Source organism: Leopardus geoffroyi, chromosome C1, assembly GCF_018350155.1.
Source record: "Leopardus geoffroyi isolate Oge1 chromosome C1, O.geoffroyi_Oge1_pat1.0, whole genome shotgun sequence".
NCBI classification, from domain to species: domain Eukaryota; kingdom Metazoa; phylum Chordata; class Mammalia; order Carnivora; family Felidae; genus Leopardus; species Leopardus geoffroyi.
Window position 1 is genome coordinate 20041105 of NC_059328.1, and position 27605 is coordinate 20068709.

A 27605-nucleotide genomic window follows, 5' to 3' on the forward strand; every position below is an offset into this window, starting at 1 on the left:
CTGTTTTTGGGGTTGTGTTGGGACATGACAGATTTGTAACATTTTTGTTTTTCTTTCTGGTCTGTGATTTGAATTCTCTGCTTTCCCAGCGCAGCTTTGAATCGGCTTCTTTAAAACCCCTGCATAAAACCTCAAGTGACCAATATGTGGTCTCATTATGGTATTTTGGTTTAAAGTAAAATGAGATTGAGATAGCTGGGTTCATCCACCCAGACACATTCACCAAAAGGAAATTCTGTGTGCCTTGAATAAAAGTGTATGAGCCAAACACACTTGGGGGTAAGGGGGTGAGGAAGAGATAAATTTTAGCTAGGTTTGCATAACTTAGCATGCCAAGTACACATCTCAATTTGATTATACTGGCCAGAGATAACAAATAAAGAGGAGAGACAAGCTTCAGAAAAGACAGCTGGTAACATTGGTCTGGTCCAATGTATTTCTAGTATAAATGATGAAGCCAGGGTCTCCTATGCACATTTGTGTGAACAGTGGTGTAGAGAGGGTTGGTACCAGTGTACTTTTGGAGCTTTGAAAAGAACTGGACAATTTACGGGACTCTTGGCTTTTCATTCAGGGAATTGTTGACCTTAAAAAAGCCTGAGGATTTGGAGGCACTATAATCTTAGTAAGGTTGGCTGTGCCCTGGGCCATTCTTTAACTTACTTGATCGTGCCTGTTACAGTTCAGAGTGAACTTAGGGGGACCAGGTGAGAGACTGGCATTTTTGGAAAGTGGTCCAAGGCAGCACTAGGAATTAAATAAACACAGTGGCATTGCTGCTGCTTCTCAGTGTCTTTACTGAAATACAGGACTTGATTGGATTGATGACAAACGGAATCTCCAACTGCATGTAAATCAAGTTCCTACAGCTCAATGATGTGTCACAGACACCTTTTATAGTACAGAAGGAGAAATTTTGGCAGGATGTAGAACTGTGCACTTAGAGAAATTTAGGATCTTTTTATATAACCCATGCAAGACCAGTCCAAGTTTGGAGTTATAGATAAAATAAAAGGAGTGGGGAAAAGGAGAGCTTTTTAAAGAGAAAGCAAATGAGGCCTTAAAGTTTTATGACTAGGAGCAGTTTTTGCCTTTGCCTTTTTTTGTTTGTTTTTGAGCAGTTATCTGCAAAGCAGTTTAATATGGAAGAAGGAGGAGTATTTTAGAAACTAGGTCAGAAGTAGGTGTGATTTAGAAGTGTTATCTTTATTGAACTTTATTGAAAAGTTGCTGGGGTGGCTCAGTCGGCTGGGCTGACTCTTGATTTCGGCTCAAGACGTGATGTCACGGTTAGTGGAATCAAGCCCTGCATCAGGCTCTGTGCTGACAGCGTGGAGACTGCTTGGGGTTCTCTCTCTCCCTCTCTGCCCCTCTCCCGCTTGTGCGCACTCCCCCCCCCCCAAATAAATAAATAAATAAATAAATAAATAAACTTAAAGATAAGTTGCTGTGTACCCTCCTGGGTGAATCTCTGTAAGGTTACATGACCCTTGCCTCTCCGTGTATTCCTTAAGTGTACCATATGACTTAATGATAAATGACAAATGAGCAGGGCAGAAAATGTCTAAAAAACTGCACCACTCAGTTGGGCTTGTGGTCCATCCACAAGGTCCTTTCCCTCCTAGAAACACCAAGGGGTGGTTTGTGGGAGGAAGTACCTTTTCCTGGTGTCAATCCATCCCACCTTACGTGGGTAGCAAGATCTGCCCATTGTTTTTAATTATTGGGCATTTATTGGGATGCAGTATCCCAGCCGATCTTTCTTGCACACCATCAAGATTTCCTAGACTTCGATCATATTCCCCGTTTCTCAGTTTTGGGGATAATAACATTTTTTTGGCTCACTTAATTACCCAGTCCTGTTACTGACTTTGAAGCATACGATAGTTGGGACTTGCCAGTGTAATAAATCTTAATGGCAGAACTTTTTTTTGGAAAACCTGTGAGTGCCTACCTTCCTTTTGCCAATTGCTTACAGTAACTCAACAAATACTTCCTGAGCTTCTACAATGTGTCAGTCACTGTGTTGTGAACATGGGATTCATAATTTCTGCCTCCATGGAGTACTTTCTAGTGGGGAAAGATGTAAGTAAATAATCACAAATAACCATAATTAAATTGTAATAAGTGCACTGGAGGAGAAGTACCATATTCATTCAGTAAATTATCTTCCAACCATTTTTAAAAGTAAATTTCTATTTATGATTACCGTGGCTACTGGGTGACTTTGTAATGTTGGGCTCTTGGGATGGGTACTGGCCAGTTCTGATTCCCTTTCCCTTCACTGCTCCAGGGTCAAGTGTTACAGGAAATTCTCCATCTAAGATTGGACTTGTAATGGGCTAGAGTCCATTGTTTCTCATCGAGGCTCTTCTTTGTGTGGAGATGCATTGCAGGACATTTGGCATCCTGCTCCCCAGGTAATAAATGCCAGTAGCACCACAGAGTTGATATGATAACCAAAAAAAGGCACTTTGATACATTTATTTCCAAACACTTCTCAGGGATTTAGTACTGTCCTGGTTGAAAACTATTGGGCTTTATTTACTGTCAGGATTCTTGGGAGGAGCTACTGAACAAATTCCTTTGGGAGAACAGACTGAAAGTAGATGGAGCTTGAAAACTGGACTCCTCAATCCTTTTGATGTCTGACTTGTGTGTTCTTGATTGTTAAGCATTTACTTTGAAACTTTGCTTTCAAGCCATTCTGCTCTTCCTCTTATTGAGGGTAGAGAGAGGGAAGTAATGTCTGTTGTATGTATAGTTTATGAACTGGTACTTTAACGAGCATTTCACATACCTAATCACTTCAGCTGTCTCATATCTTTGTTCGGTTTTAATCCCTGTTTTACAGATGGTTCTGGTGCCAAGGGAGGTGACTTGTCAAAGCCTATACTTTTTTCTCTGTTTTAAAAAGCATAACCTTAATTTATTTGATTGTTAGTTAACCTCTAATTGACCACTTTGGGTTTCTGGTCTGGAATGCATGGGGACCAGACCTTATGTGTTCTGGTTGCTAAGCTTTGTTTCTAGAAATTTGGGACTTGTGTAGGATGATAATAGCTAACATTTTGGGTGCTAGAGGATATAGCAGTCAATTAAACACACATCCACCTCTAGTTCTTCTAGACACATACCCACCCACTAGCTTATATATTCTAGTCTAGGATATAAACATTAAGCAAGATAAACAGTAAACCATAGAGTGTTCTAGTGATACATGCTCAGGAGAAAGATTTGTCATGGACCAGGTATAAGAGGTGTGCAGGACTGAAATTTTAGATGGGTTCACCAGGGAAGACCAGATTAAAGTGTTACTTGATGTGAAAGAGAGCTAGACTAATACCTGAAGAAAGAGTACCTGGTGGAGAGATAGTGAGGCCAGAGCATATCCTGCTGGTTTGAGGAACAGTGTTTTTGTTTTAATGTATCAACTCATTCATTCATTGCTGAGGGTGCTATTGTCTCTATTCTGTTGTTGCAGAAACTGAGAGACAGAGAAGTTGAAGGCATTGCAGGGGCAGAGCTCTTAACCATTATGTGGGACTGGCCACCCAGGGCCAAAGCATTTCCTCTGCACGAACAAGGTTAGGAATTGCAAGGCCTCTAGAATTTCACTTTCTCTTCGACAGTTTTCCTACTTTTAAAGTAGGAAAGTTTGTTTTACACACAAATCTTTACCTTCCTGGAGCTTATATTCTAGTCTAGAATACAGATGGTGAACAAGATAAGTATATAGTACGTTAGTGATACGTGTTCAGGTGAACAAGCTAATCCAGGGACCGGGTATAGGAATTTAGGAAAGCTTGGCTTTGACTGAGAATGCTGCTTATTTGGGAATCTGGGAATCTGAGGTGCATTCCTGATCGTTTCTCTGCTGGCCAGGCACTGCCCTCTTCAGACCCTTTCTTGGCTAAGGAAATTGGACATGTGCATCTGTGTTCTAGAGTCACTTGGTGCTGGAGATGGGAGGAGTTTGGGAAAGAGGGCATGTAGCCCAAATGCTCCTAGACTGGACGTGAGAATCTCCTGAGGAGATTCTTGGCCCTGTCCCAGAGCTGCTGATTCAGAATCTGGAGGGCAGGATTCCATTGTGTTGCTGAGGAAGTTAAGGTACAACCCGGTTAGTGCCTTGCCCCTCCCCACCCCCAGCTCACCCCAGGGAGTCAGTCAGAGAACTGGGATGGGGACCCAGGTGTCCTCTCAGCTTAGTACTCCTCACCATGTTGTGCTGCTGCCTTACTCTCGAGATTAAAATATTGTATAGAAGGGGATGTTTAATTTTGTCAGATGGCATTTCAGTTCCTGTTTAATCATCTTCTTGAGGCCTTACTGTTTTTAGAGCCCTGGGATTGAAGCAGCACCTAAAGAGGAATTCTTTCTCAAGAAGTTGTGTGGTTTCTAGTGTTTTGGGGCACCTGGGTGGCACAGTCAGTTAAGTGTCCAAGTCTTGATTTTGGCTCAGGTCATGATCCCAGCGGTCGTGGGATGGAGCCCCATGCATCGGGCTCCACAATGGGTGTGAAGCCTGTTTGGGATTCTCTCTCTCTTTCTCTCTCTCTCTCAAATTAAAAAAAAAAAAAAAAAAAAAAAAAAGGAAGTTGTATGGTTTTCTCAGAGGCTTTTGTAAGTCATTGGAAATGGGAGAGATTCGTTAGCTAAGTTTGGTCTTTCAAAAAAGTGATCTTTGTCATTTACAGAAGAGCATTTTCTGTGTGAAAGGTGGCTAATTGAAAGTGTTCTGGATGAGAAAGCCTTGATCATTTGTTAATAAGTTCATTAGTTTGGTGCTGTAGCTGCATTATTTGAAGGACTCTTTCTGGAACCCAGGAAGAAATAAAGAAAATACCAGCCACCTGGTTGTGGTTTTTCTGGCATGCCTCTTTTGGGTGGACAGCTGTGAGGTGGTTATTACAGTTGGCTCTCATAATCTGTTTGAGTTTTGCTAGATGATTCAATGACTCTTACCCCTTTGGTCTCTCTTTTTTTCCTACCCTTAGTTAGCGTTCTCTGTTCATCTGATCTGGAAGGATGGAGCACAGTAGCCTGAATTTCTCTGAGCCAGGGAGAGAGGCACCTTGTTCTCTATCACTTTAGAGACAGGTATGGGTTGGAAGGTCAAGTCTGATGTCTGGTTGCAGCCCCTCTTAGGGGTTTGGTCAGGCTGGTGCTTCAAGTGATGTCTTTGAAATGAGTTCTTATTTAGTCTGCAAAGAGGAACATGCTCTAATCTTCTAGAATTGTTTCTGTAAACAGGGGCGCTTTGGTGGTTCAGTTGGTTGAGTGGCCAACTTCGGTTCAGGTCATGATCTCGCCGTTTGTGGGTTCCAGCCCTGCATCAGGCTCTGTGCTGACAGCTCAGGGCCTGGAGCCTGCTTCAGATTTTGTGTCCCCATCTCTCTGTGCCCCTCCCTTGCTCATGCTCTATTTCTCTCTCTCAAAAATAAATAAACATTTTAAAAAATAGAATTGTTTCTGTAAACAGAATAGGGTTGATTTTCATTGAGTTTGGATTTAAAAAAAATTGTTTTTAATGTTTATTTTTGAGACAGAGAGAGACAGAGCATGAACGAGGGAGAGGCAGAGAGAGAGGGAGACACAGAACCCGAAGGAGGGTCCAGGCTCTGAGCTGTCAGCACAGACCCCGACGCGGGGCTCGAACTCATGAACTGTGAGATCATGACCTGAGCCGAAGTCAGATGCTCAACCGACTGAGCCACCCAGGTGCCCCTGGGTTTTTAATTTATATTCAACTTGGACACTTGTGGAATTTGAAAAGATTTGGTTTTTAAACCTGTCTCTTCGGAGTGGTAGATGTTGGTAATTTCTCTCTCACCGTAGGCAGATGACCAGTTTGTTTAGAATGTGAATGAACTAGAACTAGAATGAATTGTTTCCCATCTCTTGTAAAGTAGAAAATTTGGGGTATGATTCTGAGATTAAGAAGGATAATAAGAATCTTGGGCTGAGTGGGTTTGATTTCCTGGGTCAAGTGTTGGTATGTCTGATGAGATATTTTTCTTATCCCATCATCAGCTTCAATTTAGCTTCAGAAAATCTTAATGACTCTGGTGAGGCCAATAGGAAGTTAAGGAATGTTTTATTGTCCTAGGTCACATAAACAGTAAGGAAACCTGTTTAAACGCAAACCCAAATGAAGGAAGTCTCTCTATTTTAGGAGGCAGAGTCTGGGGATAGAACTAAACAGATTTCTGGGCAGTTTCTCTTCAGTTGGAGTAAGGGTTTTTGAACAATTTTCAAAGCCACGAAATACTGGAAGAGTAAGTAAGAAAAGGATGAGGCGGCTTTGGATACAGATGTGTGTGGCTGGGGAGGGGGACACCATGAGAATGACTTATTCTGCTTAACTAATGTGTACCAGGGTAAAAAGGGTGGTTCGTTTTAGGGGAGTCTATTCTGTCCACCCTAGGATCCCAGTGGAGCCACGTGGAGCTCGCGGGAAGCTGAAAGCGTTGGTTGGGAGAGTCCTTACCTTTTATATTTGTCCCCGCCTGGAATGCTCCTCAACAGGGGAGGGTCCCGAACGGGAACTGGATCAACAGCTGCCGCCTGTCCCTGTAATCACAGGAAGCTGAGGCCGGGTGCCTTTGTATGGGAGCTCCGCGGCCAGACAATAGTTTGTGCTGGCGGGGCCATGTGGCGAGTCACGTGACCCGGGGCTGTTTTCTGCCGGGGTCCTTACCCATCTGTTCTCTCTCGGCTCTTTCTGGGTTATCAGGCGCCAGTCCAAGTCCTCCCAGGCAGCCAGCTTCATGGCCAGAGATTACGAGCACTAACCTTCCTGGCAGGGGCGGTGTGGCTTCGCGTTTATGCAGATTAGCCATGTGTTTCTCACTTCAAGGCGTTCCACAGGAAAAGCCTTTTCCTGTGTTTGGCTCTCAGTGGGCGGTTCCCAGCTTACTGTACTGGGACTCGCGAGCAGCAGGCGTGCACGAGAGGGATCACAGTACACTGGCCCCCTCCCATTCCACCTCCAGTGCTACGTCACCACAACACAACCGCTCGCGCTCTCATACTGTTGGTGTCATTCATTCGGTGCCAAGATTGCTTTAAAAAATTCCCTTGGCCCCAGTTCAAACAGGAGTACAGCTGGGATGTGTTAGATTTTAGGCAGTCTGCCCTCAATTTGAGATGAGTTATAAATAGCAGTGCCGACTTCCTTAACTACCGCTCTCTGAGGTAAAATGCAGGTTAATTACTGTGGGAATCAATTAGGGGGTTCTTTCGGTTAAAGAGCCAGGGATGCTTTTTTTTTTATTGTTATTATTAAAAGTCATACAACAAATCTGGCCAGGAATGAATTGAAAACACAAGGAGTAAGGAATAATATTTAAATGTCCAAATTCCAGGGTATGGCACTAAGTTTATACTGGCCCCGTCTAGTTGGCATTTAGGATGACAGAACAAATGGGAGGCAAGACTTCTGCTTTCTGATGGACACCGTCTCCGCAGCCCCGGCCCATCCATCTCCCCTCTTGTTCTTGCCAGTCTTGGGATACCAAATCTGGCTCCTTATGGTTGCTGCCTGGTCACGTCCTTTCTGCGCCTTTGGATTGAGACCAAAGCCTGGAGCTTTTCGCAGTTGGACTTTCATTTCAAGAACATTGTTTGTCTTTCTTGGTGCCACTGCAACATGGTGTGATACATTTTGGTGAATAGTATCTTTCTGCCTGGAAGTTTGACAGGAGGCAGGGGAGGGCGGGGACTTCTCTGCTCTCTTATCGGTCATGGTCAGAAGTTGGAGAATTTGAAATCCAGTTTGTTGTATCCCAGCAACCCTGAGGACTGTTATGGCTTTCCTTGGGGTCAATAAGAAGTTGTAAGGGATCCCGTTAGCTCACTGGTCTGGAGGGGCATGTAATTCTTTCTGCTTAGGATAGGGGGACTCTATGCAAATGGACAGTCTACAACCTGCTAGAGGAAGGTCTAGTCTACTAGGCCTCCTTGGCTTTGATGCCCCTAAACTGTGTCTTTTGATGCATTTTATTTGACAGGCAGTTTGTCAGTAATCTGGAAAGCGATAAGTGGTGGATGGAGGTGGATTTTTTTTCTTATGCCTCTTTCCCCCCTTTTTTAATTTTTATGTTTTTATGAATGCAGGAGAGTATATACAGCAAGGGGCCCGACTTCCCTGATCAAGGGGGCAGCATTTTCCTCTCAATTATGTGTCTTTGTGGCAGAGCCGTTGCTTTTGAAGTGTAATCACAGTAAAATCTACTCCTGTGGTTTCCCATTGAAAGGATTTCCTCTCCATCATTCCCAGAGTGGAATCTCTGGCTCTTTGCAGCCAGAATTTGGTGTTTCCCATCCCCTGCCTCTTTCTTGGTGTCTGCAGACTGCTGATACTGGCTTTTCTGTCTTGCATGTAGTAGGGATTTTTCTGGCCTGAGATTGCTCTTTTCCAATAAAACTGATTAGTGATGATTTAAAGCCCCTTTTCTGTTATGAGAGATTGGAAGATGGCATTTCATCTATAACTGCAAATCACAAATCTTTCACAATGGTTTTAAATGTCACAAGTATGAGTTAGGTCCCGACTTACCTCCCCTTTTGATATGAGCAAATGTTTAACTTGGACATGAGATCGGAGTAATCAGATTGTTTGAACTGAATATATTTTAGTTTGCTAAACTGAATATTCTGTTGATTAGAACTCTTTGGTGAAGAGAGGAGGTCAGAAGTCTGATGTCCAGGAAAGGGAAATGTCTTAGTTTTATTTTTAGAATAAGAATTTCTTTGATTTGCATTTATTTTTGGACTGCAAAGATTTCCTAAAGTTGATGGAGAGATCCTTGAAATGTTTATTAACTAGCCTCTGCTAAGTAGGTGTCCTCCGTTGGGGGTGCAGGACCCTAGATATGAGGGAGGAAAAGGTAACTAACTGGCCTTTAGCCTTTTGTTTTTAAGGAGTGGGTTTGGGGATGCCTTTGCAATTTTGAAGACCTCTCTGGTGTAGGATGGCGCGTAAGATTCTTCTCAGAAGTATGCTTGTTTCCCCTTAGCTGTTTGTTCTACCCTGCCCTCTTTTTTCTTTCAGTTCAATCCACATTTTTTTTCTTCCCTCAAAGTCATAACCTGGTTTAGGGTATGCCCCTGACCCTATGGTTTGAGGGTTTGATCTGGACTTTCTCCCCATAGTATCCCCTGCCTACTTCTTACAGTAGGGCAGCCTGGCACAGTGAAATTATACTGCCCTAGCTCTGCACTTGGGGTCTGTGGTGGTGGGGCAGGGTGGGGGACGACTTTGAAGGTAAAACACCCCATCTCTGGCTTCCTACAACGTAGTCTTGAGAGATGCAGTCAGTTAATTAGACAACTAAGTGCCATATCTTAGGATTCTGACTGAACTTGCCATAGGATGTTTAGAAACGTGACAGATCGGACTGTGCTGAAGAATGGGAAGTGGCTTCATGTCGAAGGGTTGGGTTTCTGCTAGTGGAATCCATTGTGGACAGGAGGGCAGGGCAGGGTACCATTGCATGGAGCTGGGCTTGTATCTATGTGGGGAATTTTGGGGTGAGAATGAAAAAATGTGTAGAACTGGAGCACATTGTGCAGGGCTTTGGAGCCAGGCAGAAGCACTATTTATCATTATTGATAATGGCTACTATTTATTGGGCATTTAAATACCAGGCACTGTGTGCAGTGTGTTGTGTGCATTTTAGATGAAAAAGTCACTGTTTAGATGGGCTTGTGTTCAAGGTCAGACAGTGGTAGAGTTAGGATTTGAACCCAAGTCTGTAGATGTACTACATTCTTTGCTCTTTCTATGTGATAGTGTCCAGGATGTAGACAGGGAGTTTGTAGCTATTGTTGGACAGGGAAAGATGAAAATGATTTGTGAGCATTGCTCTAGAACTGTGGAGTCCAATATGATAGTCACTAGCCACATGTGGTTATATGAATTTAATTAAAAGTAAATAAAAATAATCGAGTTCTTCAGTCACACTAGCTATATTTCAAGTACTTAATAGCCACCTGTCACAGAAAATTTGATCGGACAGTGTGTCTAGATCTCAGTACTACACATTTGAATCATCCAAGGATCTTAAGGGGTGGAGAGGGTGGGTGGGCCCAAGCCCTTGCAGACTCTATAGTGCCTGCGTCTCTCCCTAGAGATTCCATTTGTGAAATTCACAGAAAATTCTGATCTGTAGCCCTGGTTGATAGCTGCTGCTCTAGAAGCTCCATAGTGACCATGGTAATGACTGCCCCTCTTGTGTTGTGGGGAGACCTGGACTGACAAAGATACCCAGAGTGGGCTGGTCTCCCTGTTCAGTAAATGTAGTCTCTTCACCTGGGAAGAGGGTGTCACCTGGGAGACACATGGAGAGCAGCTGCAGTTTGGGATGAGATGAGGATCTGGTCGTTATATGTGGCATAACTTAGCTGCATAAGCCTCTGAGCTCTGTATGGGGAGGACTGGTGGTGTTTTGGCTTCACTGCCAGGTGTATCTGGGGAAGACCACATGCCATTTATTACTCACTAGTCCAATTGTTGTTAAATCTGAATTTCCTAAAAAGCCCCAAAAGAATCTGTGTAGCTCCAAAATTAATGACTGAGAGCTTTCTTAGAGCTTCTGACACAGAGGCAGGACTTAAACAAAAATGGTTTATGTAGGATGATTGAAACAACACTTTAATAATGTTGACATGTAGTAGTAATTTGGGATACAGTTTTACTGTGATTCACTGTAGTTTAGAAACTTGAAGGGTGCTCCCATCATCATTGCTAACCTTTTTAGCTGAGATTTTGCTGTAGCCTAAGAGAATTTTGCCTCAGCTTTTTTCCTCTTGGTATTTAGAAGAATAGTTTCTGTAGCTTTTTGTCTTATCCATTTTCCTCATGATAGCTTGACTTTCCCTCTATTATAAAATAATTATGTAGTACTCTGCCCCCCAAGAAAGATACGTACAGAGAACCAGTTATCTGAATGTGCCTCCCTCCCCTTAGAGGGGTTTTGTTGTTGTTTTAAGGTCTTACACACCTTAAATTATAGAATAATTTACTAACTACAGAATAATGGAACAGGAAGGGGGACCCTAGATATAAAGTTCTTAAGTGTGGCTCCTGGACCAGCAGCATCAACATCACTGGGGAATTATTACAGATATGTATGCAAGGCCCAACCCTGAACCTACAGAGTCAGATACCCCAGGTGTGTGGGTCTCATCAGTCTGTGTTCTAACAAGCCCTCTAGCTGATTTTGATGCAGGCTAAAGTTTGAGAACTACTGAACTCCTTCTTAATTTGAGAGCTAATGATCTTCAGGTCCAGGGTATTAATATCTACTGCCCATTCCCAAATTAAAATTTAGTTTCCAAGTTTTGTGTCTGGTCCAAGCCTACTTCTCAACTTGGGTGTATCTATTTAAGGTGTTTAGAGACACTCCCTCTACCCCACCCCCATGCCCACATCGATATGGGTAGGCATCTCTGGCTGGGAAATATGCTGGGCTCTATCCTATGTAGCTCCAGTAGGGTAGAGTTATGTCAGAAAGTGAATGAGCTGATTGAACTTGTCACTCAAAGAGCTGAAGGAAAGCTATACGTATAGCCAAATACTTGTGAATTGTACTTTGAGTTTCCATTATTGGTATACCTCTATGCCTTGTCCTTTAAAGAGACAAAAGTTATAATCCTTCTTACACATTCAAACTCTTGAATATTAAAGGAGATGAACTTTTCAGTTGAGATGCCCAAGGCTCTCAACAACTGTAACTTAGCCACGTTACCCATTTTGAAGAAAGCATAAATTTAAGTGCTTGTGCCATAGTATGAACGGTCTACAGATCTGCAGAAAAGGGATTCTACTATTTAAAGAATGGAAACATCTAGATGCTTATGTATTTGAATTCCCAACCACAGTATTGAAGCATTAGTTTTGGTGGTGTTGAACAAGATATAGCAGCAATGTCCTCTCCCAGCTTGCAGGGCCTTTGTTCTGATTTTCTGCATCATAGAGTACATATATTCATTGCTCTATACATGGTTTTTCCCTTGGATCTCAAGTAGTACCACACTTATACAAGATGCTTTCATGGTGGTATTTTCATTTTGCAAATGATAAAATCAAGGTTCTGAGGAAGGTTAAGTGACTTGCCCACGGGTTACTGGGTCTGTACCATTACTTTTTCACAGTAACTGTTTTTCTATGTGGCATACAGACCTATACGCTTGGGTTTATGTTCATATTGGCCAGGGGCTATCAAAGCTTCAGGTTAATGAAATGCTTTTTATTTTGTAGCCATCCAGTCCAATGGATCAGATGGGCAAGATGAGACCTCAGCCATATGGCGGGACTAACCCATACTCGCAACAACAGGGACCTTCATCAGGACCGCAGCAAGGACATGGGTACCCAGGGCAGCCATATGGGTCCCAGACCCCTCAGCGGTACCCGATGGCCATGCAGGGCCGGGCGCAGAGTACCATGGGCGGCCTCTCTTATGCACAGCAGGTAGATGGTGACTCCAGTTACCTTAACCCTTGTTGCTGTCCATGATCTGGTCTTGAGTTATAGAATCAGAATGTGTCTCTGGCATCTAAATCTCTTGAAAGGAGGATAGACCAACTAACTCATTTGGCTCCAGTAGGCTGCTTACAAGGCCAAGGTTGTGGGTACCATCCCCTGTGTGCTTGAAGGAAAACTCCCTGGCCACAGGCTGTACAGATCTGTGTTCTTTGACCTGGCTGGCCTGCTTGTATTCACTGAGTAGTGATCTCTGGGAAGGTGGGAAGAAAGGCAGCAGCTAGGCACCTATCCACTGCTACCAAGAAAAGCCCCTCATGCCATGAGCCCTGGGGATGGAAAAGACCCTTCACGTTTCCCAAGGCCTTCAGCATATAGCTGATTCAAAATGAATGGTTAGGAGGGACTGGGAATAGAAGAGAAGGGGAAGACCGAACCATAATGATGCTAACAGTGCTGTTATAAATGTTAAGATTTACCTCATCTCCTCGTCTGGCCATCTGCACCATTATCTTTTTATTGTCATTTTTTTTGTTTTGACAGCATTTTCTATCATTTATATTTGAGTAATACTCATACTGAAAATGGTGATGGACAGAATATAAAACCTAACTTTACTTCTAAGACTTTAAAGTATGCTCTTAAATATAGAAAATAGGATACTGTCACTTTGGGGTTTTTTGTTGTTTGTTTTATTTTGCTTTCTTTTGTTTGGATTTTTTTTCCGATGAGAAAACGGAGGAAAAGATGGGTAGATATTATTAGGTTGGTTGTTTTTTGTTGTTTTTTGGTTTTGCCTGCTTACCAAATATATCCCCAGTGCCTAGAATCATGCCTAGTACAAGTAAACAGGTAGGCTTTCAGATATTTTTTGAATGAAGACTAAATGAAAAAGAGAGCCCGAGTAGCTTAGAGATTTGCACACTGTCTGGGTTACTAAACCCAGTTTTCAGTTGGCTGAGCCAGGCTGCTGTTGACTATTCGTTGTGGCTAGGGTGCAGATTCCTAGCACTTACAAAAACAGTCTAGGCCATGATAAAAAGAGTAGGTTCATTGGTAAAAACAGCTGCTCTTGAACTCTTGTAAGTTGCTCAAATATTAAATAGTGTAAATTTTCTGTGGATGAATGCATTCTACTTGTAAACAAACCAACTAGTAACCCAGCTTGGCTGTCCTTCCTGGCTCAGTTGAGAGAGGGATGGTAGGAGAAACCATGGGCCTTCTAAGTGGGAGGCTTGGCTTGCCTGCTTTCTATACCCATCCTTAGGGCGTAGCTTCTGACAGAATACCTTTCTTCATCCAGAAGAGTCTGTGCTAAAAGTATCCTTTCCTTTCCTACAGATTCCTCCTTATGGACAACAAGGCCCCAGTGGGTATGGTCAACAGGGCCAGACTCCATATTACAACCAGCAAAGTCCTCACCCCCAGCAGCAGCAGCCACCCTACTCCCAGCAGCCACCATCCCAGAACCCTCACGCCCAGCCTTCCTATCAGCAGCAGCCGCAGTCTCAGCCGCCACAGCTCCCGTCTTCTCAGCCTCCCTATTCCCAGCAGCCATCCCAGCCTCCACATCAGCAGTCCCCGACTCCATACCCCTCCCAGCAATCCACGACGCAGCAGCACCCCCAGAGCCAGCCCCCCTACTCACAGCCACAGGCACAGTCTCCCTACCAGCAGCAGCAACCTCAGCAGCCAGCCTCCTCGACGCTCTCCCAGCAGGCTGCGTACCCTCAGCCCCAGTCTCAGCAGTCCCAGCAAACTGCCTATTCCCAGCAGCGCTTCCCTCCACCGCAGGTAAGGCACCTCTGCCTTTCACCCTTCCCTACATGTGACCACAGGCAACTCGGGGATTGGTTGTCCCGAGAATTTTGCCATACAAACTGGTTCTCAAATGTGCACTTAAAAACCAATTAAACTCTGGGTAAACATGCTAACTGGATTGATTGAACTAATAAAGGCATAACCTTAACTGCATAAAAACCTGTACCTTTCCTTACTGATGAAGAAATAGGGCAATGGAAAGTTGCATAGATGGATAAGAAATTAAAGATAATGGGACTGTTTTTGTTTTGTTTTGTTTTGTTTTTAATTTTTATACTAGCGTTCAGAACTTGAACATCTAAGTGAGTTTGGTCTTTTTAAAAACAGTTGCTTTGGGAGGCTGTACTGTACATTCATTCCAACTGCCATTACATTCTGCTATTGCTCAAAGTATTTCGGACCCCTTCATTTGAAACTGCCATCAGAGCTGACATCACATAGCTTAGGATATTTTCCATGGTGGCGAGTCCTTTCATTTGTTGAAGGTGGATTTGATTTTAGGAAATAGCTAACATTCATTTGTAGTCATGTCTGTGAACAAGGTAGGTGATAAAGCTTAAAAATAACAATTTGGGTTTTATTCTTTAAAAAGCAAAAAAGAGAAGAAATGACCGAGTGGTGACAGATCCACTAAAGATTCTGTGCATTGGTAGCATTATTGGAATGAATATCTCATCCTAAGGCAATGTCTTTGAAGGAAGCAGGACTCATTTTAATGCAGAGGGATTTTTTTTTTAATTAGTCTCATTCCTTGATACATAAAATTATAGTTAGCCATACTTCAACATTTAACTCGAAGAAACAACACTCTGTGGTGATAAATGGTCAGCAGTGCCATTCAGAAAGAGTCTTACATCCATTTTGACAAGTCTTTTTTTTTTTGATCCAACAACAACTTTATTTTTTTAATTCCAATTAGTTCACAGTGTTCTGTTAGTTTCAAGTGTATATTATAGCGATTCATCAATTCCGTACATCACCTGGTGCTCCTTGACATGTGTCTTAAGAGCCACACCTTGTATTTTTCTGCCTTCAGATAATATTGCGGGCAATTGGGCAGTTTCTTGCTTTCACTGGCCCTCTGTGAGACAGCCCCATAGCCCATTAACCATGAAGCAAGCTTGCCTGGTTTATCAGTACCAGGCCTTCACAGCTTTTGTTTTCTTATTTTAGGAGTTATCTCAAGATTCATTTGGGTCTCAGGCATCCTCAGCCCCCTCAATGACCTCCAGTAAGGGAGGGCAAGAAGATATGAACTTGAGTCTTCAGTCAAGACCCTCAAGCTTGCCTGTGAGTATTCTTGCCAACCTCTAAAAGATGTTGGGGCAGAGAGGAAAGCAAAGAAAACTGGTTTCTGGTTGGGTGTTTTGGTGGTATGACCTAAATAAACAATGAGCTATTCCTTGAATTCAGGTTGAAAATTCTAAATAGGAATTTATGGACTGACCTTGTGGAATGTCTGTTTTGGCTCCCTGCCTGGAGAATAAGTTTGTGATCTCTATTTAGAGTTTTTTGGTTTGGGGTTTTGTTTTTTAAATCTTGGACTCTGCGGCATGGGCCAGGTGAGGGACAGAGATGATGAAGATGTTGGAAGCACTATGTGCTCTCCACCAAAGGGGAGAGAGGTCTCAGGGATGTTTTCACCTTACTTTTCAGGGCTTAATTTTTAGGTTTTTGTCTCAGTGTTTAGCTAGGAAGTATGATTTGGGGGTGCATTCAGCGTGGATTATTGCATTGAGCATAGACTGAGTAAAAGTAGTTTTTCTGGTTGTTTTGTGTGAATAGGTGCTTTTGTCTAGTTAAGTGCTTGGTGCCCAGATCCTTGATTGGTGTTTATGGATGGACCGACTGTATCCTGAGAACAGCAGTACAGTCTGCTGATGAAGAGCTTGGGCTGTGGAGCCATTGTTACTCAGTCTACCTTTTGACTCTGCCACTAACTGTAGCCTTGGGCAAGTCACTTAACCTTGCCATGCCTTAGTTTTTGCATCTGTAAAATGAAACTAAAAGTACCCACTTTGTGGGGTGGTTACTAACGTGAGATAAGTTAAAATAGAGTGCTTATGAATATCTGACCCTACATAAATGTCAGATATGATCATCGTCACTTCTGAGGGCATAGAGACTCTACATGATACCTGAGAGATGGCACCAACTAGTTAACAGTAGACTGGTTCTGGGAACATTTGCCCCAGATCTTAGCTCTGGTGCTATATGTAGGCAAGTCAGTCAGACTCTGAAAATTAATCTGGGCACAGGAATAAAATGGGCTGCTCTGAAATCTAGTTAAGACAGTAGGTATCAAACCCTCCATGGCAAATCGTGCTTCAGTTGTTAGTAAATAGGAATTCAGCCACATGTATCTAGATAAAAGTCTTTTGAAATTTTGATTCTACTCAGATTTGAAGCCTGTCTCTTCAGTTATTCTGACTTGGGAGAAAATGGTTTCTGGATCTTTAAGGAAGAGGTAGGAAGCAGGAACTCTGTTCATCATGAAGCCTCTCGGGGCTTCCCCTGAAGATCTCTGAGCCATGACCTGAGTAGGGCAAGATCTGCGGAGTCCCTGGGTACCTGCTGTGCAGGCATCCCAGGCCAGGACAAGTAGCCACTGTCAGATGGGAGTCTGAGACCCTTCACTTTCTCAGTTGAGGAACTGGGTGAGGATGTGTCTGAATAAGGCAGTCCCTTTTTGTTCCCTTTTCACAAACATCTGTCGCAATCCTTTTCTGCATCCTGAACCTCACTGGAACGTGTTTTTTAACCTGATTCACTCAGAAATGTGTAACCACTCCCTCATCATCTGTGGTCTGTAGGTAAATCTTGGTGAGGTGCTACTGTGGCAAGAAACCAAGTCAGTGGGTTTTTGCCGGTGCTTTAAGTTGCTCCCCATCAAAAAGTTTCTGCTTGCTTCTAGTAAGCTTTCAACAGAACTGTATTTGTTGTTTTTTAGTCCTGGGAAGCCTAGCATACAAACATGTTGCATGTCTTCTAACGGTTGAGAGCCTTGAGCCAGAGCTTCTGATTTGACCTGCTGAAGGGAGGGTGCTGGCAGCTTTGTGGGCCCAGGGGAGGATTGTTCCTGGGCAGCCTATCACAAGCAGCATTCCCAAGCTCAGGCTTCTACTATAGATTCATCCAAATGGGTCATTTGCTCTGTGGTAGAAGCTCTATGTGGGAGGTGAGCTGGCTGGGTTATTGGCATCTTGTTTGTTGAATTGCTTTTTATCCCTCTGCTACTTGGACTAAGAAACAAAAGGTGGTTATTCTTTGAAATTTTGGTTTGATGCCAGATTTGCCTAGCCAGGCTGGGAAACCGTCACATCTGAAGAAAGGAGAAGTTGGGATTCCCTAGAAGGGGCCCTCTCTTTTCTTAAGCGGTTGTGTCAGGGATCCCTAGGTTTCCCAGTGTATTCCTTCACTCAGCAGATGTCTAGGGGGCACCTCTTTGTGTGTGGCTCCAGAACAGTAGCTAGCAGCTGACTGGAGGGCAGCCTTTCCAGTTTTCCACATCACCCTCTTCGCTCATTCACCTTACCCACTTAGCCTTAAAAGCATTATGATTGTGACCCTTGATTTAAAGACTCATTATGGTTTCTGATCCTGATTATTACAAAAATTAGATTTTGAGGAGTTTTTGCTCAGCTATTAATGCCAGACCATTTAGCTGCTATTATCCTGATTATGTTATCCCTCTATTTAAAACCTCTCAGTTATTTTTCATTAATCTTAGAATAAAATCCAAAATCCTTAATATTACATAGGCTGCCCCCTGCTTCTGATTTAGATCTGGAATGAGGCCTGAGACCTTGCATTTCTAACAAATCACTTGATGCTGCTAGATCAGGGATGGCACTTTGAGAACTTCTGTTTCATCCTTTTCTGCTCTTTGCCTTGCTGTCGACTTCCTCTCAGTTTTTATAAGGCCCCATGCTTTTTTCTGCTTCTGGACCTTTGCACAGACCCTTCCCTTGCCTAATACACATTTCCTCCTAATTCTTGTTCATATTTCAGACTACATATTTAAGATTATTTCCTCAGAAAACTCCTTCCTAATCAAGTGTCAAAACTCAGCTTAAATAACTTCTGCGATGCCCTCACGGACTGAAGTCAGTTTTTATTTAAAAAACAAAAAACAGGGGCACCTGGGTGGCTCAGTCGGTTAAGTGTCTGACCTTGGCTCAGGTCATGATCTTGCGGTTCATGAGTTTGAGCCCCGCATTGGGCTCTGTGCTGACAGCTCAGAGCCTTCTGTGTCTCCCTCTCTCTGCCCCTCCTCCACTCACGCTCTGTTTCTGTCTCTCAAAAATGAATAAATGCTAAATAAATAAATAAATAAATAAATAAATAAATAAATAAATAAATAAAACAACTCTGCAATATTTAAGACCTATTAAAGATACAAAGAGGGGCTCCTGGGTGGCTCAGTCGGTTAAGTGTCCAACTTCGGCTCAGGTCATGATCTCGCAGTTTTGTGAGTTTGAGCCCCACGTTAAGCTCTGTGCTGACAGCTCAGAGCCTGGAGCCTGCTTCCGATTCTGTGGCTCCCTTTCTCTGACCCTTCCCTGCTCACTGTCTGTCTGTCTCTTTCAAAAATAAATAAACACTAAAAAAAATTAAAAGATACAAAGAATGATTCAGCCTGAGGACCCATCGTTAGCAAGCAAACCTTGCTGACATAGGTAAAAGCACCTTATATAGCTCTCTGAGATCACCTCCCCATCCTTGTACCAAGGGAAACACTATCCAATATCTGAGGTTTCTTTCCTTCATGTCACTAGAGCAATTTGCTGATACCTCTACTTACTTGGTCTCTTCCACTTGATGGTAAGCTTCTGGAGGGCAGGCACTGTGTTAATGACCTATCTACCCCTAATATCTATCACATGATGCCCCAGACCAGTGGTTCTCTACCTTGGCTGCATGTCAGAAATGCCTGGGGAACAAACGATCTTTAAAATCCAGTGGCCAGGGTTCAGAGTTCTGAATTGTTTGGCGGGGGGTGGGGCTTGGGCTTTGCTGTGGTTAGAGGCTGTCCCAGGTGACTATGATTTGCAGCCCTGGTAGAAATCCACTAATCCAAACTGTGTCAGGTTCCTTTGCTAAAATAGACTGTCTTAGCACCCATGTTTTTTCGTCAGTATCTTTCTCAAGTGTAATTTCAAATTTAAATAAGTGTTACTTATTTAACACAAACTCATGAGGGCTGACTGTCTTGTTCCTTGGCATCCTAGTGCCTGGCATAAAGTAGGCTCCACTGAGCAGCATCTATTACATTGTTCATTCACAAAGTGTGTGTCTGACAGGGGACAGCTTGACCATATTATAAGATTGTTGTTTTCACTACTAGGGCAAGGCAGGTATCACAACCTGTTACAGGAAAGCCCAAACTCCATGGTAGAGGATGGGTTAATTTATTTGTGCTTCCTGACAGTGGCCTTAGGAAGAAGTGGGGTTAGGGTTTGTCATCTGTCTTGTAAAATAGCTACTACTTCACCTTGTGGTAAGAAGGTTCTTGGGGTGCCTGGGTGGCTCAGTTGGTTAAGCATCCGACTTTGGCTCAGGGCATGATCTCACGGTTCATGGTTTTGAGCCCTACATTAGGCTCTGTGCTGACAACTCAGAGCCTGGAGCCTGATTCAGATTCTGTGTCTCCCTCTTTCTCTTTGCCCCTCCCCCGCTGTTTATTTTTTTTTTCCCTCTCTCTCTGAAAAATAAATAAACATTAAAAAAAAGAGAAGAAGGTTCTTGTAAGGGATGGGTGAACAAGCAAACAAAATGGGTTTGTTTGGGGTTTCTTTAGTTTGGGGCAAAATCTTTAAGGGTCTCATCTGAAAATTGGTATCTGACTTTTGATTATAATCATTTCTGGGAATGACTTGGAGTTGCTCTTTAAAAGCTCTTTAAAAGCTTCTGTTTGGGGTGCCTGGGTGGCTCAGTCGGTTGAGCGTCCGACTTCGACTCAGGTCATGATCTCGCAGTCTGTGAGGTCAAGCCCCGCGTCGGGCTCTGTGCTGACAGCTCAGAGCCTGGAGCCTGCTTCAGATTCTGTGTCTCCTTCTCTCTCTGCCCCTTCCCTGCTCATGCTCTGTCTCTGTCTCAAAAATAAATAAAAACTTAAAAAAAAAAATAAATAAATAAAAGCTTCTGTTTAAGTAATTCATTCAAGTGTATGTGGTTTCCCTAGAGAATGCTTCCCAATTTTTTTTCTTACTGAGGCACATTTGTAAATTTACATTTTAGTCTTGAAATTTTACTTGGAATACAATTTCCATTCAGTGGTGGAAAATAGATATAGAATTGAAAATCCAGATCTAGAAAGGTTAGCTAGATCAGTGCTTCTCAAACTTTAGCATGCACTAAGAATCATCTGGAGATTAATTAAAACACAGATTACTGACCTCTACCCAGAGATTCTGGGTGTAGAGTGGGACCTAACAGTTTGCATTTCTGGCAAGCTCTCAGGTGGTGCTAGAGTTCTAAAAACCATACTTGAATAATAGTGAGCTTAGGTAGCCCTTCGAAAGGGGAAGAAAAAAATCAGAAGACTAGGAAGCCACAATGGTAACTTGAATAACAGTGGTGACTTAAACTGTAGTTTGACTCTTGGTGATCTGGAGGGAAGGCTCTGACTTGAAAAAGGTGGAGAGAAGAGAGACTTGGGAGAAATAGTCTGCCCACAGTTGTGGGCTCAGTGCAGTCTATTCCTGGGGTAAGGCAGACCTTGCACTGCCAACACCACCCTGGGAGTTCTCCGCTCTGTGGCACTCGTCACTGAAGCCCTTCTAGAAGTTGGCCACCAAATCCCAGTCTACCTCAGAAATGGCTTTTGGATCTGGTTTCCCCCGTCCTACCCGTTGCCTTTTTTTTTTTTTTTTTTTTTAAGTCCCCTGTTACTTCTCACCTAGTGTCTTCCCCCCAGACTCCCAGCTGTTCTACTTCTTTTCCTTCCAAGTCTGTCCTCATTGTAATCATCTTAAAAAGTCAAATCTGGCAAGTTAACATTACTGCTTTAAAAGCTTCTGGCTACCTGTTGCCTGTAGGTTTAAGGCCAAGTGTGACATTCAAGTTCTTTTGTGATCTGGAGGATGAGAATATTTAAAAAAAAAAAAAAAGTGAGTAAGTTTCCTGTCCCTGGAGTAAAAGCTAGCACACTATTTGCTGTGGGCATTCTATAGAAGGCAGGCAGGCATTAGACAAGGGTTAGACTTTGATGACTTCTGAGGCAGCCTGTGATTCTGAATATGACATGGTTGCTACCCTCAAGGATCCTTCTCTGTTTCATTAGTAAAACAGGTAGAAGAATGTATACCTGAATGTCATAATGGATACTGCCAAGTTTGGTTAAGTCAGTGGTCATTTATGTCTACATAGTTGAGGGAAGACATCATGGCAGAAGTTTAGAATGACCTAGATATGGAGATACTTGGGTGGTTAAAAAAGAAAAGTATAGCCTGAGCAGAGGCCAGGTGGGGGTGGGGTATAGTATAGATGATATTAGGGGGCTGGTCAGGATCCAGCTTCCAGGGGGTGGACAGTAACAGGAAGGAAAGCTAGATTAAAGGGATTAGGACCCTGGTGGGCCAAGTAAGCCATTTGGATTTGATCTTACAGGCCTGCAGACTAGATATGGAATTAGAGCAGTAACGTGATAAAACTAATGTTATAAAAAATAATCCACTCGTGTATAGTGTGGTTTGAAAAGGGGAGAGTCTGGAAGCAAGGGCAGAAGTTAAACTGTTGAAAAAATTCTGGTGAGAGGTGTGGAGTTGTACCCCTTTGTCTCATTTGCATAGCCACCTAGTCCCATTTATGAGGTATGCAGGAAAAAATGTATAGATCTGAGAGAAAGTGGCTTCTACTGGGTAGAAAATTTAATGATCTTGAAGGAGGTGAGGAGAAAGGTCTCGTTGACGGAAAAGTTAAAAGGAAAACTCATTTTGGGGGAGAAGTTAAGTTCCATATAGTGAAACTTAAAAAAAAATACTTACGGGTGCCTGTCTGACTCAGTTGATAGAGTATCCTACTCTTTTTTTTTTTTCTTTTTTAAGTTATTTATTTTGAGAGAGACAGTGTGAGTTGGGGGAGGGGCAGAGAGAGAGAGAGGGAGACAGAGAATCCCAAGCAGGCTCCGCACTGTCAGTGCAGACCCTGGCATGGGGCTCGAACCCATGAAACTATGAGATCATGACCTGAGCTGAAACCCAAGAGTTGGACACTTAGCCAACTGAGCCACCCAGGCACCCAGAGCATCCTACTCTTGATCTCAGGGTGGTGAATTCAAGCTCCACGTTGGGTGTGGAGCCTACTTAAAAAACAAGACAAAAACATATGCTGAGTTGCTAGTTGGAGAGAGGAGACTGCAACTTGGGAAAGAGCTGAGACTAGATAGAATTGGAGAGCTGTGTGTATAGTGATTAACAGTTAAACTGTGGCCTGAAGGAGGCCTCCCAGCCCATGGCTTACGGAGAGAGGAGTCAGATGGAACCCTGGACAATGCCTGCAGTCATCTGGTAGAAGCGCCCAGCAGATAGCTGGTGAGCTCTGAGTAGGACCAGGATTGTGTCATATTTATGGAAGCCAAAGGCGAGGGGGAATGGTCCACATCGAATTTATATTTCAAGGAATATAAAGTGGGATCTGTCATGAAGCAGGTTATTGGGATCCTTTTTAGGTGTGGAGAGGACCTGGTTTCTGAGGGCTGGAGGAAAAGGAAATTCAGGGAAAGGTATAAAGGTAAAGAACACTCTTGAAAGGTGTTGGGGGGTGGGGCGGTGACAGCTGAATCAGCCCAAATTCCTCCACTTCATGTGAAGACCCGCATGTGTATACTGTAGATAGGAAGAAGGTTGAAGATGCTGGCAGAATATTAGGAGAGTGTAAACAGACTTAAGTCTCAAGAGTTGTGAAAAAAAAAGGCATCAAGGGCACTCACTGGGTTAGCTCACAAAGGACACTGTACCCTTGACTGGAGAAGTCTTAGAGGCCAGTGTTGAAGAGCTGGATCATACTTGTTTCTTCTCATTAGGTAGGAATGGAGGTTATGGATGCTGGGAATGAGGTGGAGAATAGGATTAGGATTTTTAATGTCTGTTAAGTTATGTACAGATTTTTTTTTTAAATCACCTGGGTTTTCAAGCCCTTTTTAAGACTTTACTTAATAACACTATAGCTATTAGCACTCATGTTTTACTACTGTCAGACTGCTGGGAGCTTGGGTTACAGTGATCTAGAAAGAAGAAATGGGAGGGGACTATGTTGTTTCTGTAGCATCCAGATCTTAAGACGGTAGGAGTGAGGCCAGGAAAGGCGCTATAGGCAATACCAATCCTCCTAGAAGAGCAGAAATTGAAATGTAATGAGTAACCACTCCTTTTTTATGTTAGAAGAAACTAAGGGTCAGAACTAGGATTTGAATCCAGCTCTCTCTGATATTTCAGATGAAATATTTCCTCTAGCATCCCACACAGCAGAAGAAAGGCTTGGAGAATCTGAATTTCTCTCTTCAAGTTTAACCAGAAGCCTCAACCCCTTTGTCGTTTAACATTTACCAGGCTTGTCCTGAAAGAATTGCCATTTCACTTCTGTTTTTCCAGACCTCCTTGTCCTGGAGCACAGATGAGTTGTGAAAAGGGCAGCTGGGGGGCAGGGAGGGGTGGGAGAGGGAACATGCCCAAATTGATAGGGCGCAGGGTTGCTGGAGGAAGTAACCAACTAGGGAATCGCCTCAAACAGTGGGAAGTTGACTCAAATTTGGTTCTTTTGTTCCCCTTGACTTAGATGGGAGCAAACCCTGTTTGTGCCTTTCTTCTTAGAGAACAGTGTCCTGATTAATGGTGATGTTAATCAGAGCCTTGCTACTGAAAAAATGTGGTCCTGTATCTAGCAACACAGGCATCACCCGGGAAATTGCTTAGAAATGCAGGTTCTTGGGTCCCACCCAGCTTTATTGAATCCAACACTGTTAACAAGATCCCCAGGTGATTCATTTATCTAATGGTTTAGAAACAAGGAGTTAGGGGGACTCCTGAGTAACTCAGTCGGTTGAACGTCTGGTTGACTCTGGATTTTGGCTCAGGTCATGATCTCATGGTTCCTGAGATTGAGCCCTGAGTCTGGCTCTATGCTGACAGTGCAGAGCCTTCTTGGGATAATCTGTCTCTCCTGCCTCTCTCTGCCTCTTTCTTTCTCTCTCTCTAAATAAATAAATAAACATTAAAAGAAAAGAAGCAGCAGCAGCAGCAAGGAGTTAGACCCTGAGAACTGAGAGTAAAATTTTCAAGTGAAATGTCAAGCTTGGAGACATTGGAATACATGAATTTTACTGACTGTGTCCAGTAAACTGTAAATAATCTCTGAGTGTGTGGGGTGGGAATGGAAGACCACCACCCATTGTTTTGTGGTGCTTTGGGGGCCCTGGCTCTCCATGCCTACAGGCCAGACCCCATTGTGGGACCAGCCACAGCTCCCAGCATACCTGTGTAGCCTCGTCCCCAGCCACTCAGGTGTGCCTCAAACTCCTCACAACTCCCAGTCCTTCCTGCCAGTGTCTTCTTGCTTCCAATGACTGCCCAGTCACCTTCCCTGTCTCTCTCTTTAATGCCTGGCAAACTCCTACTTTGGCTTCAAAACCTAGCTGCAAATACGTTCTCTGGGACTTTTCCCCTGATTTCTTCATGGTGGCCTGGGACCTCTGCTCAGGGACCAGGTCTGCGTGTAGCACCTGTGCGAGGCAGCTCCTCGGTATACCTGTGCTGAGCAGCCCTGGGCTCCGCTGCCCACGTGAGCTCGGGGGCCAGCGTTTTGTCATCTGTGTTTACTGGGGGGAGTGACAGAAATCCTCTGAAGGCTTAAAAAAATTGGAATGCTTGAAGGATTAAAATTTTACACTGTGTTGCCTTTTGTCACATTTCATGGTGAAAGGAAACAGGCCAACAGTTTTTGCCTAGGCTTTTGATGGCTTATTTTCAAGGGGCTGACAAAAATGCCACTAGCACTTTCAGTACTCAGAGAAGCTGGGCTTTTCTGAGGTTGGTGACCTGTTTTCTTTATATCTGACTGTGTGCTTGCTCCCCTTGAATTGTAGCCCAGGTGCTCTCAAAAAGGCTCAGAAAGGAAATCCCCACCCCCTCCGTCATATCTGCCCAGACTGCTCGGAGCAGCGTGTACCATGTGCAAGTAGCCGCCCCTTCTCTAGAACGCCTGTTCTCTGGCAGGGCGAGCCAATCTGCTTCTCCATCCCAGTCACGCTGCTCCGGCCCTGATACTGCCTGGTGCCTGCCGGAGCCTGTGCTGCTTGCAGCACATTACTGTATGCTTGTTCCTGGGCCCATTTCCTGTTTCTATTCTAGTCGCTGGTGGCTCAGCTCTGCTTCCTGCCTGTGTGTCTCACACAGATTCCTCTTGCTAGTACCTTTTGTTTTCTTCGGAACAACTTCAGTCTGAAAACTAACTGAGCCTTACTTCTAGTGTGATGGCTCCTGGGGTCAGTACCCTATGGAGGACTGGCAGGAAGTACCTCCTTCCCACCAAGCATACTGTACCTGTTGGATTTGACCTTGTTCTTCAGTTGGTCCCCAGTCTTGCTACAGGAAGCTGGTGGCTCATTGCTTAGACCAGAAATTGCTATAAGAAGATGAGCTGGGATCTTTTGCAGCCAAACTTGTCTTCACTCCTCAGCTGCGCAGGGTTGTCAGGACTGGTTCTTTTTTTTACCTGGCGCTTAAAAGCATTTCCTGCTGCCGCCAAAGACACTTTGTAGCCCTTTCTAGCCCAAACCTCCCCCCTCTAAAATCCAGAGAATACTTATATGGGGTTGGGCAGGTAATGCTATCCTCAGCAGAGTAATAGCTTGCAGAGAGTATAGAGATGGAAAGAAAGCATGTGCTGACTCAACCTTCTGTCCTGTGTAAGCAGTTCAACACCCCCACCCCCACCCCAGGGTTAGAGTGGGAGGGAGAAAGTGCAGGGAGGTTGTTAAAAAAAATTAAAGAAAGGAAGAAGTGAAGGAGATTGTTCTGGACAAATGTATTTTAATGCTCTAATGCTCCTCCATCTTGCCCATTTTCCCCAGAAGATGCTGGCTTAGCAGAGAGTAGGCCTTGTGAATAATTCTATTCTCCTCTCTCCTTCATAACGACTCTTTTGGGATCATCGGATAATCCTGTGTCAGATCAAGTGGTTTCTACACTGAACCCTAGGCCTAGGTATATTTAATAGAGAGGAATTTAATGCAGGGAATTGGGCTTACAAACTTGCTAGGAAGGTTGAGGAAGCATGCTCTAGGCTTGTCCTCCAGAAGGAAATTCCTACCTTTGAGCCACTATCAGATTAAATGCCCTAAGTCTGCTATCCAGGGATCAGTGAGCTGGAGTCAAGAAGGAGCAGCTGCTGCCGCCAGAACCAGCATCCAGTTTACTGGAAGAGGAAGCCAAAATGCTGCTGCAGAAACAAGTGAAGGAGACGGAAATATGGTCTCTGCCATACTTTGATCTAACCCCGAGTTTGCTCCTAATTAGGAGAACCTGAACTATATCTAAACCCATCCACAAGGGATTCTGGGAAATTCGGTTTTTAGCTTTTTAACCTCTATAATTAGGAAAAGAGTAGAATGGAGACAGCGTGAGCTAGGCCACAGAATATTCACCACACTAACACAAACACTACCCCTCCCCCTTACCCCCACTTTACATATGAGGAACCTAAGGCCCAGAAAGGGTAAAGGACTTGCCCAAGGTCATTCAGTAAATGAGAACATTGGGTTCCTGACTCCCATTCCGGTGTTTTTACTATTAGGACCTGTTTTTACTATTAGGAGTTTTTACTAAACTCCTCTAAAGGATCAGTTTAAAAAAAAAAAAACAAAAAAAAAAAAACAAACTCCTTTAAGAGAAGGAAGAATACCATAGTCTCTTCTTTGGAGAAAAGGAAGGAAGAGGTATGTAGAGATGCGGGGTTGAGATTTCTAGGCAAAGGTAATGATACTATACAGCTTCTGGATTTAGGTCTACTCTCCAGGAAGATGTAGGAAATATTCTGATAGGAAGAAACCTCAAAAACTAGAATTTCCTGCAATTCCTGAGTCAACATATGGATGAACTCAGTTGCCTTGGTGACCATGGCTCTCTTTCACCCCCACCCCACTTCCCTTTCTCTCCCATTGGTACATTTATAACGTTCTGCAAGCTGTTTGGACGATTACCTCAGTGAAGTACATGCCCTGGCTTCTGCCATTGTCCTTCTCCAAAAAGACCAACAAAATCAGGAATCCAGCCCCCAGATGTGTGATTGCCAA

General features: G+C 43.7%; 1 protein-coding gene and 2 long non-coding RNA genes across 5 annotated transcripts in view; 1 reads left to right on the forward strand and 2 right to left on the reverse strand.

The window, feature by feature from the left end:
- Positions 1 to 27605, forward strand: part of ARID1A (AT-rich interaction domain 1A) — a 69000-nt gene that overhangs the window by 13258 nt on the left and 28137 nt on the right. For all 3 annotated transcript variants that reach the window (XM_045476202.1, XM_045476203.1, XM_045476204.1), the window contains exons 2-4: positions 12269 to 12481; positions 13835 to 14287; positions 15488 to 15604. In XM_045476202.1, coding sequence (XP_045332158.1) covers positions 12269 to 12481; positions 13835 to 14287; positions 15488 to 15604 — 783 coding nt within the window. The remainder of the gene's footprint in view (positions 1 to 12268; positions 12482 to 13834; positions 14288 to 15487; positions 15605 to 27605) is intronic.
- LOC123597422 lies at positions 6084 to 6803 on the reverse strand. Its single transcript, XR_006712120.1, has 3 exons — positions 6704 to 6803; positions 6494 to 6576; positions 6084 to 6273 (listed from the first exon to the last, which is right to left on the reverse strand). It is a non-coding gene; the product is annotated as an uncharacterized LOC123597422 (long non-coding RNA).
- LOC123597423 lies at positions 23485 to 25926 on the reverse strand. Its single transcript, XR_006712121.1, has 2 exons — positions 25855 to 25926; positions 23485 to 23641 (listed from the first exon to the last, which is right to left on the reverse strand). It is a non-coding gene; the product is annotated as an uncharacterized LOC123597423 (long non-coding RNA).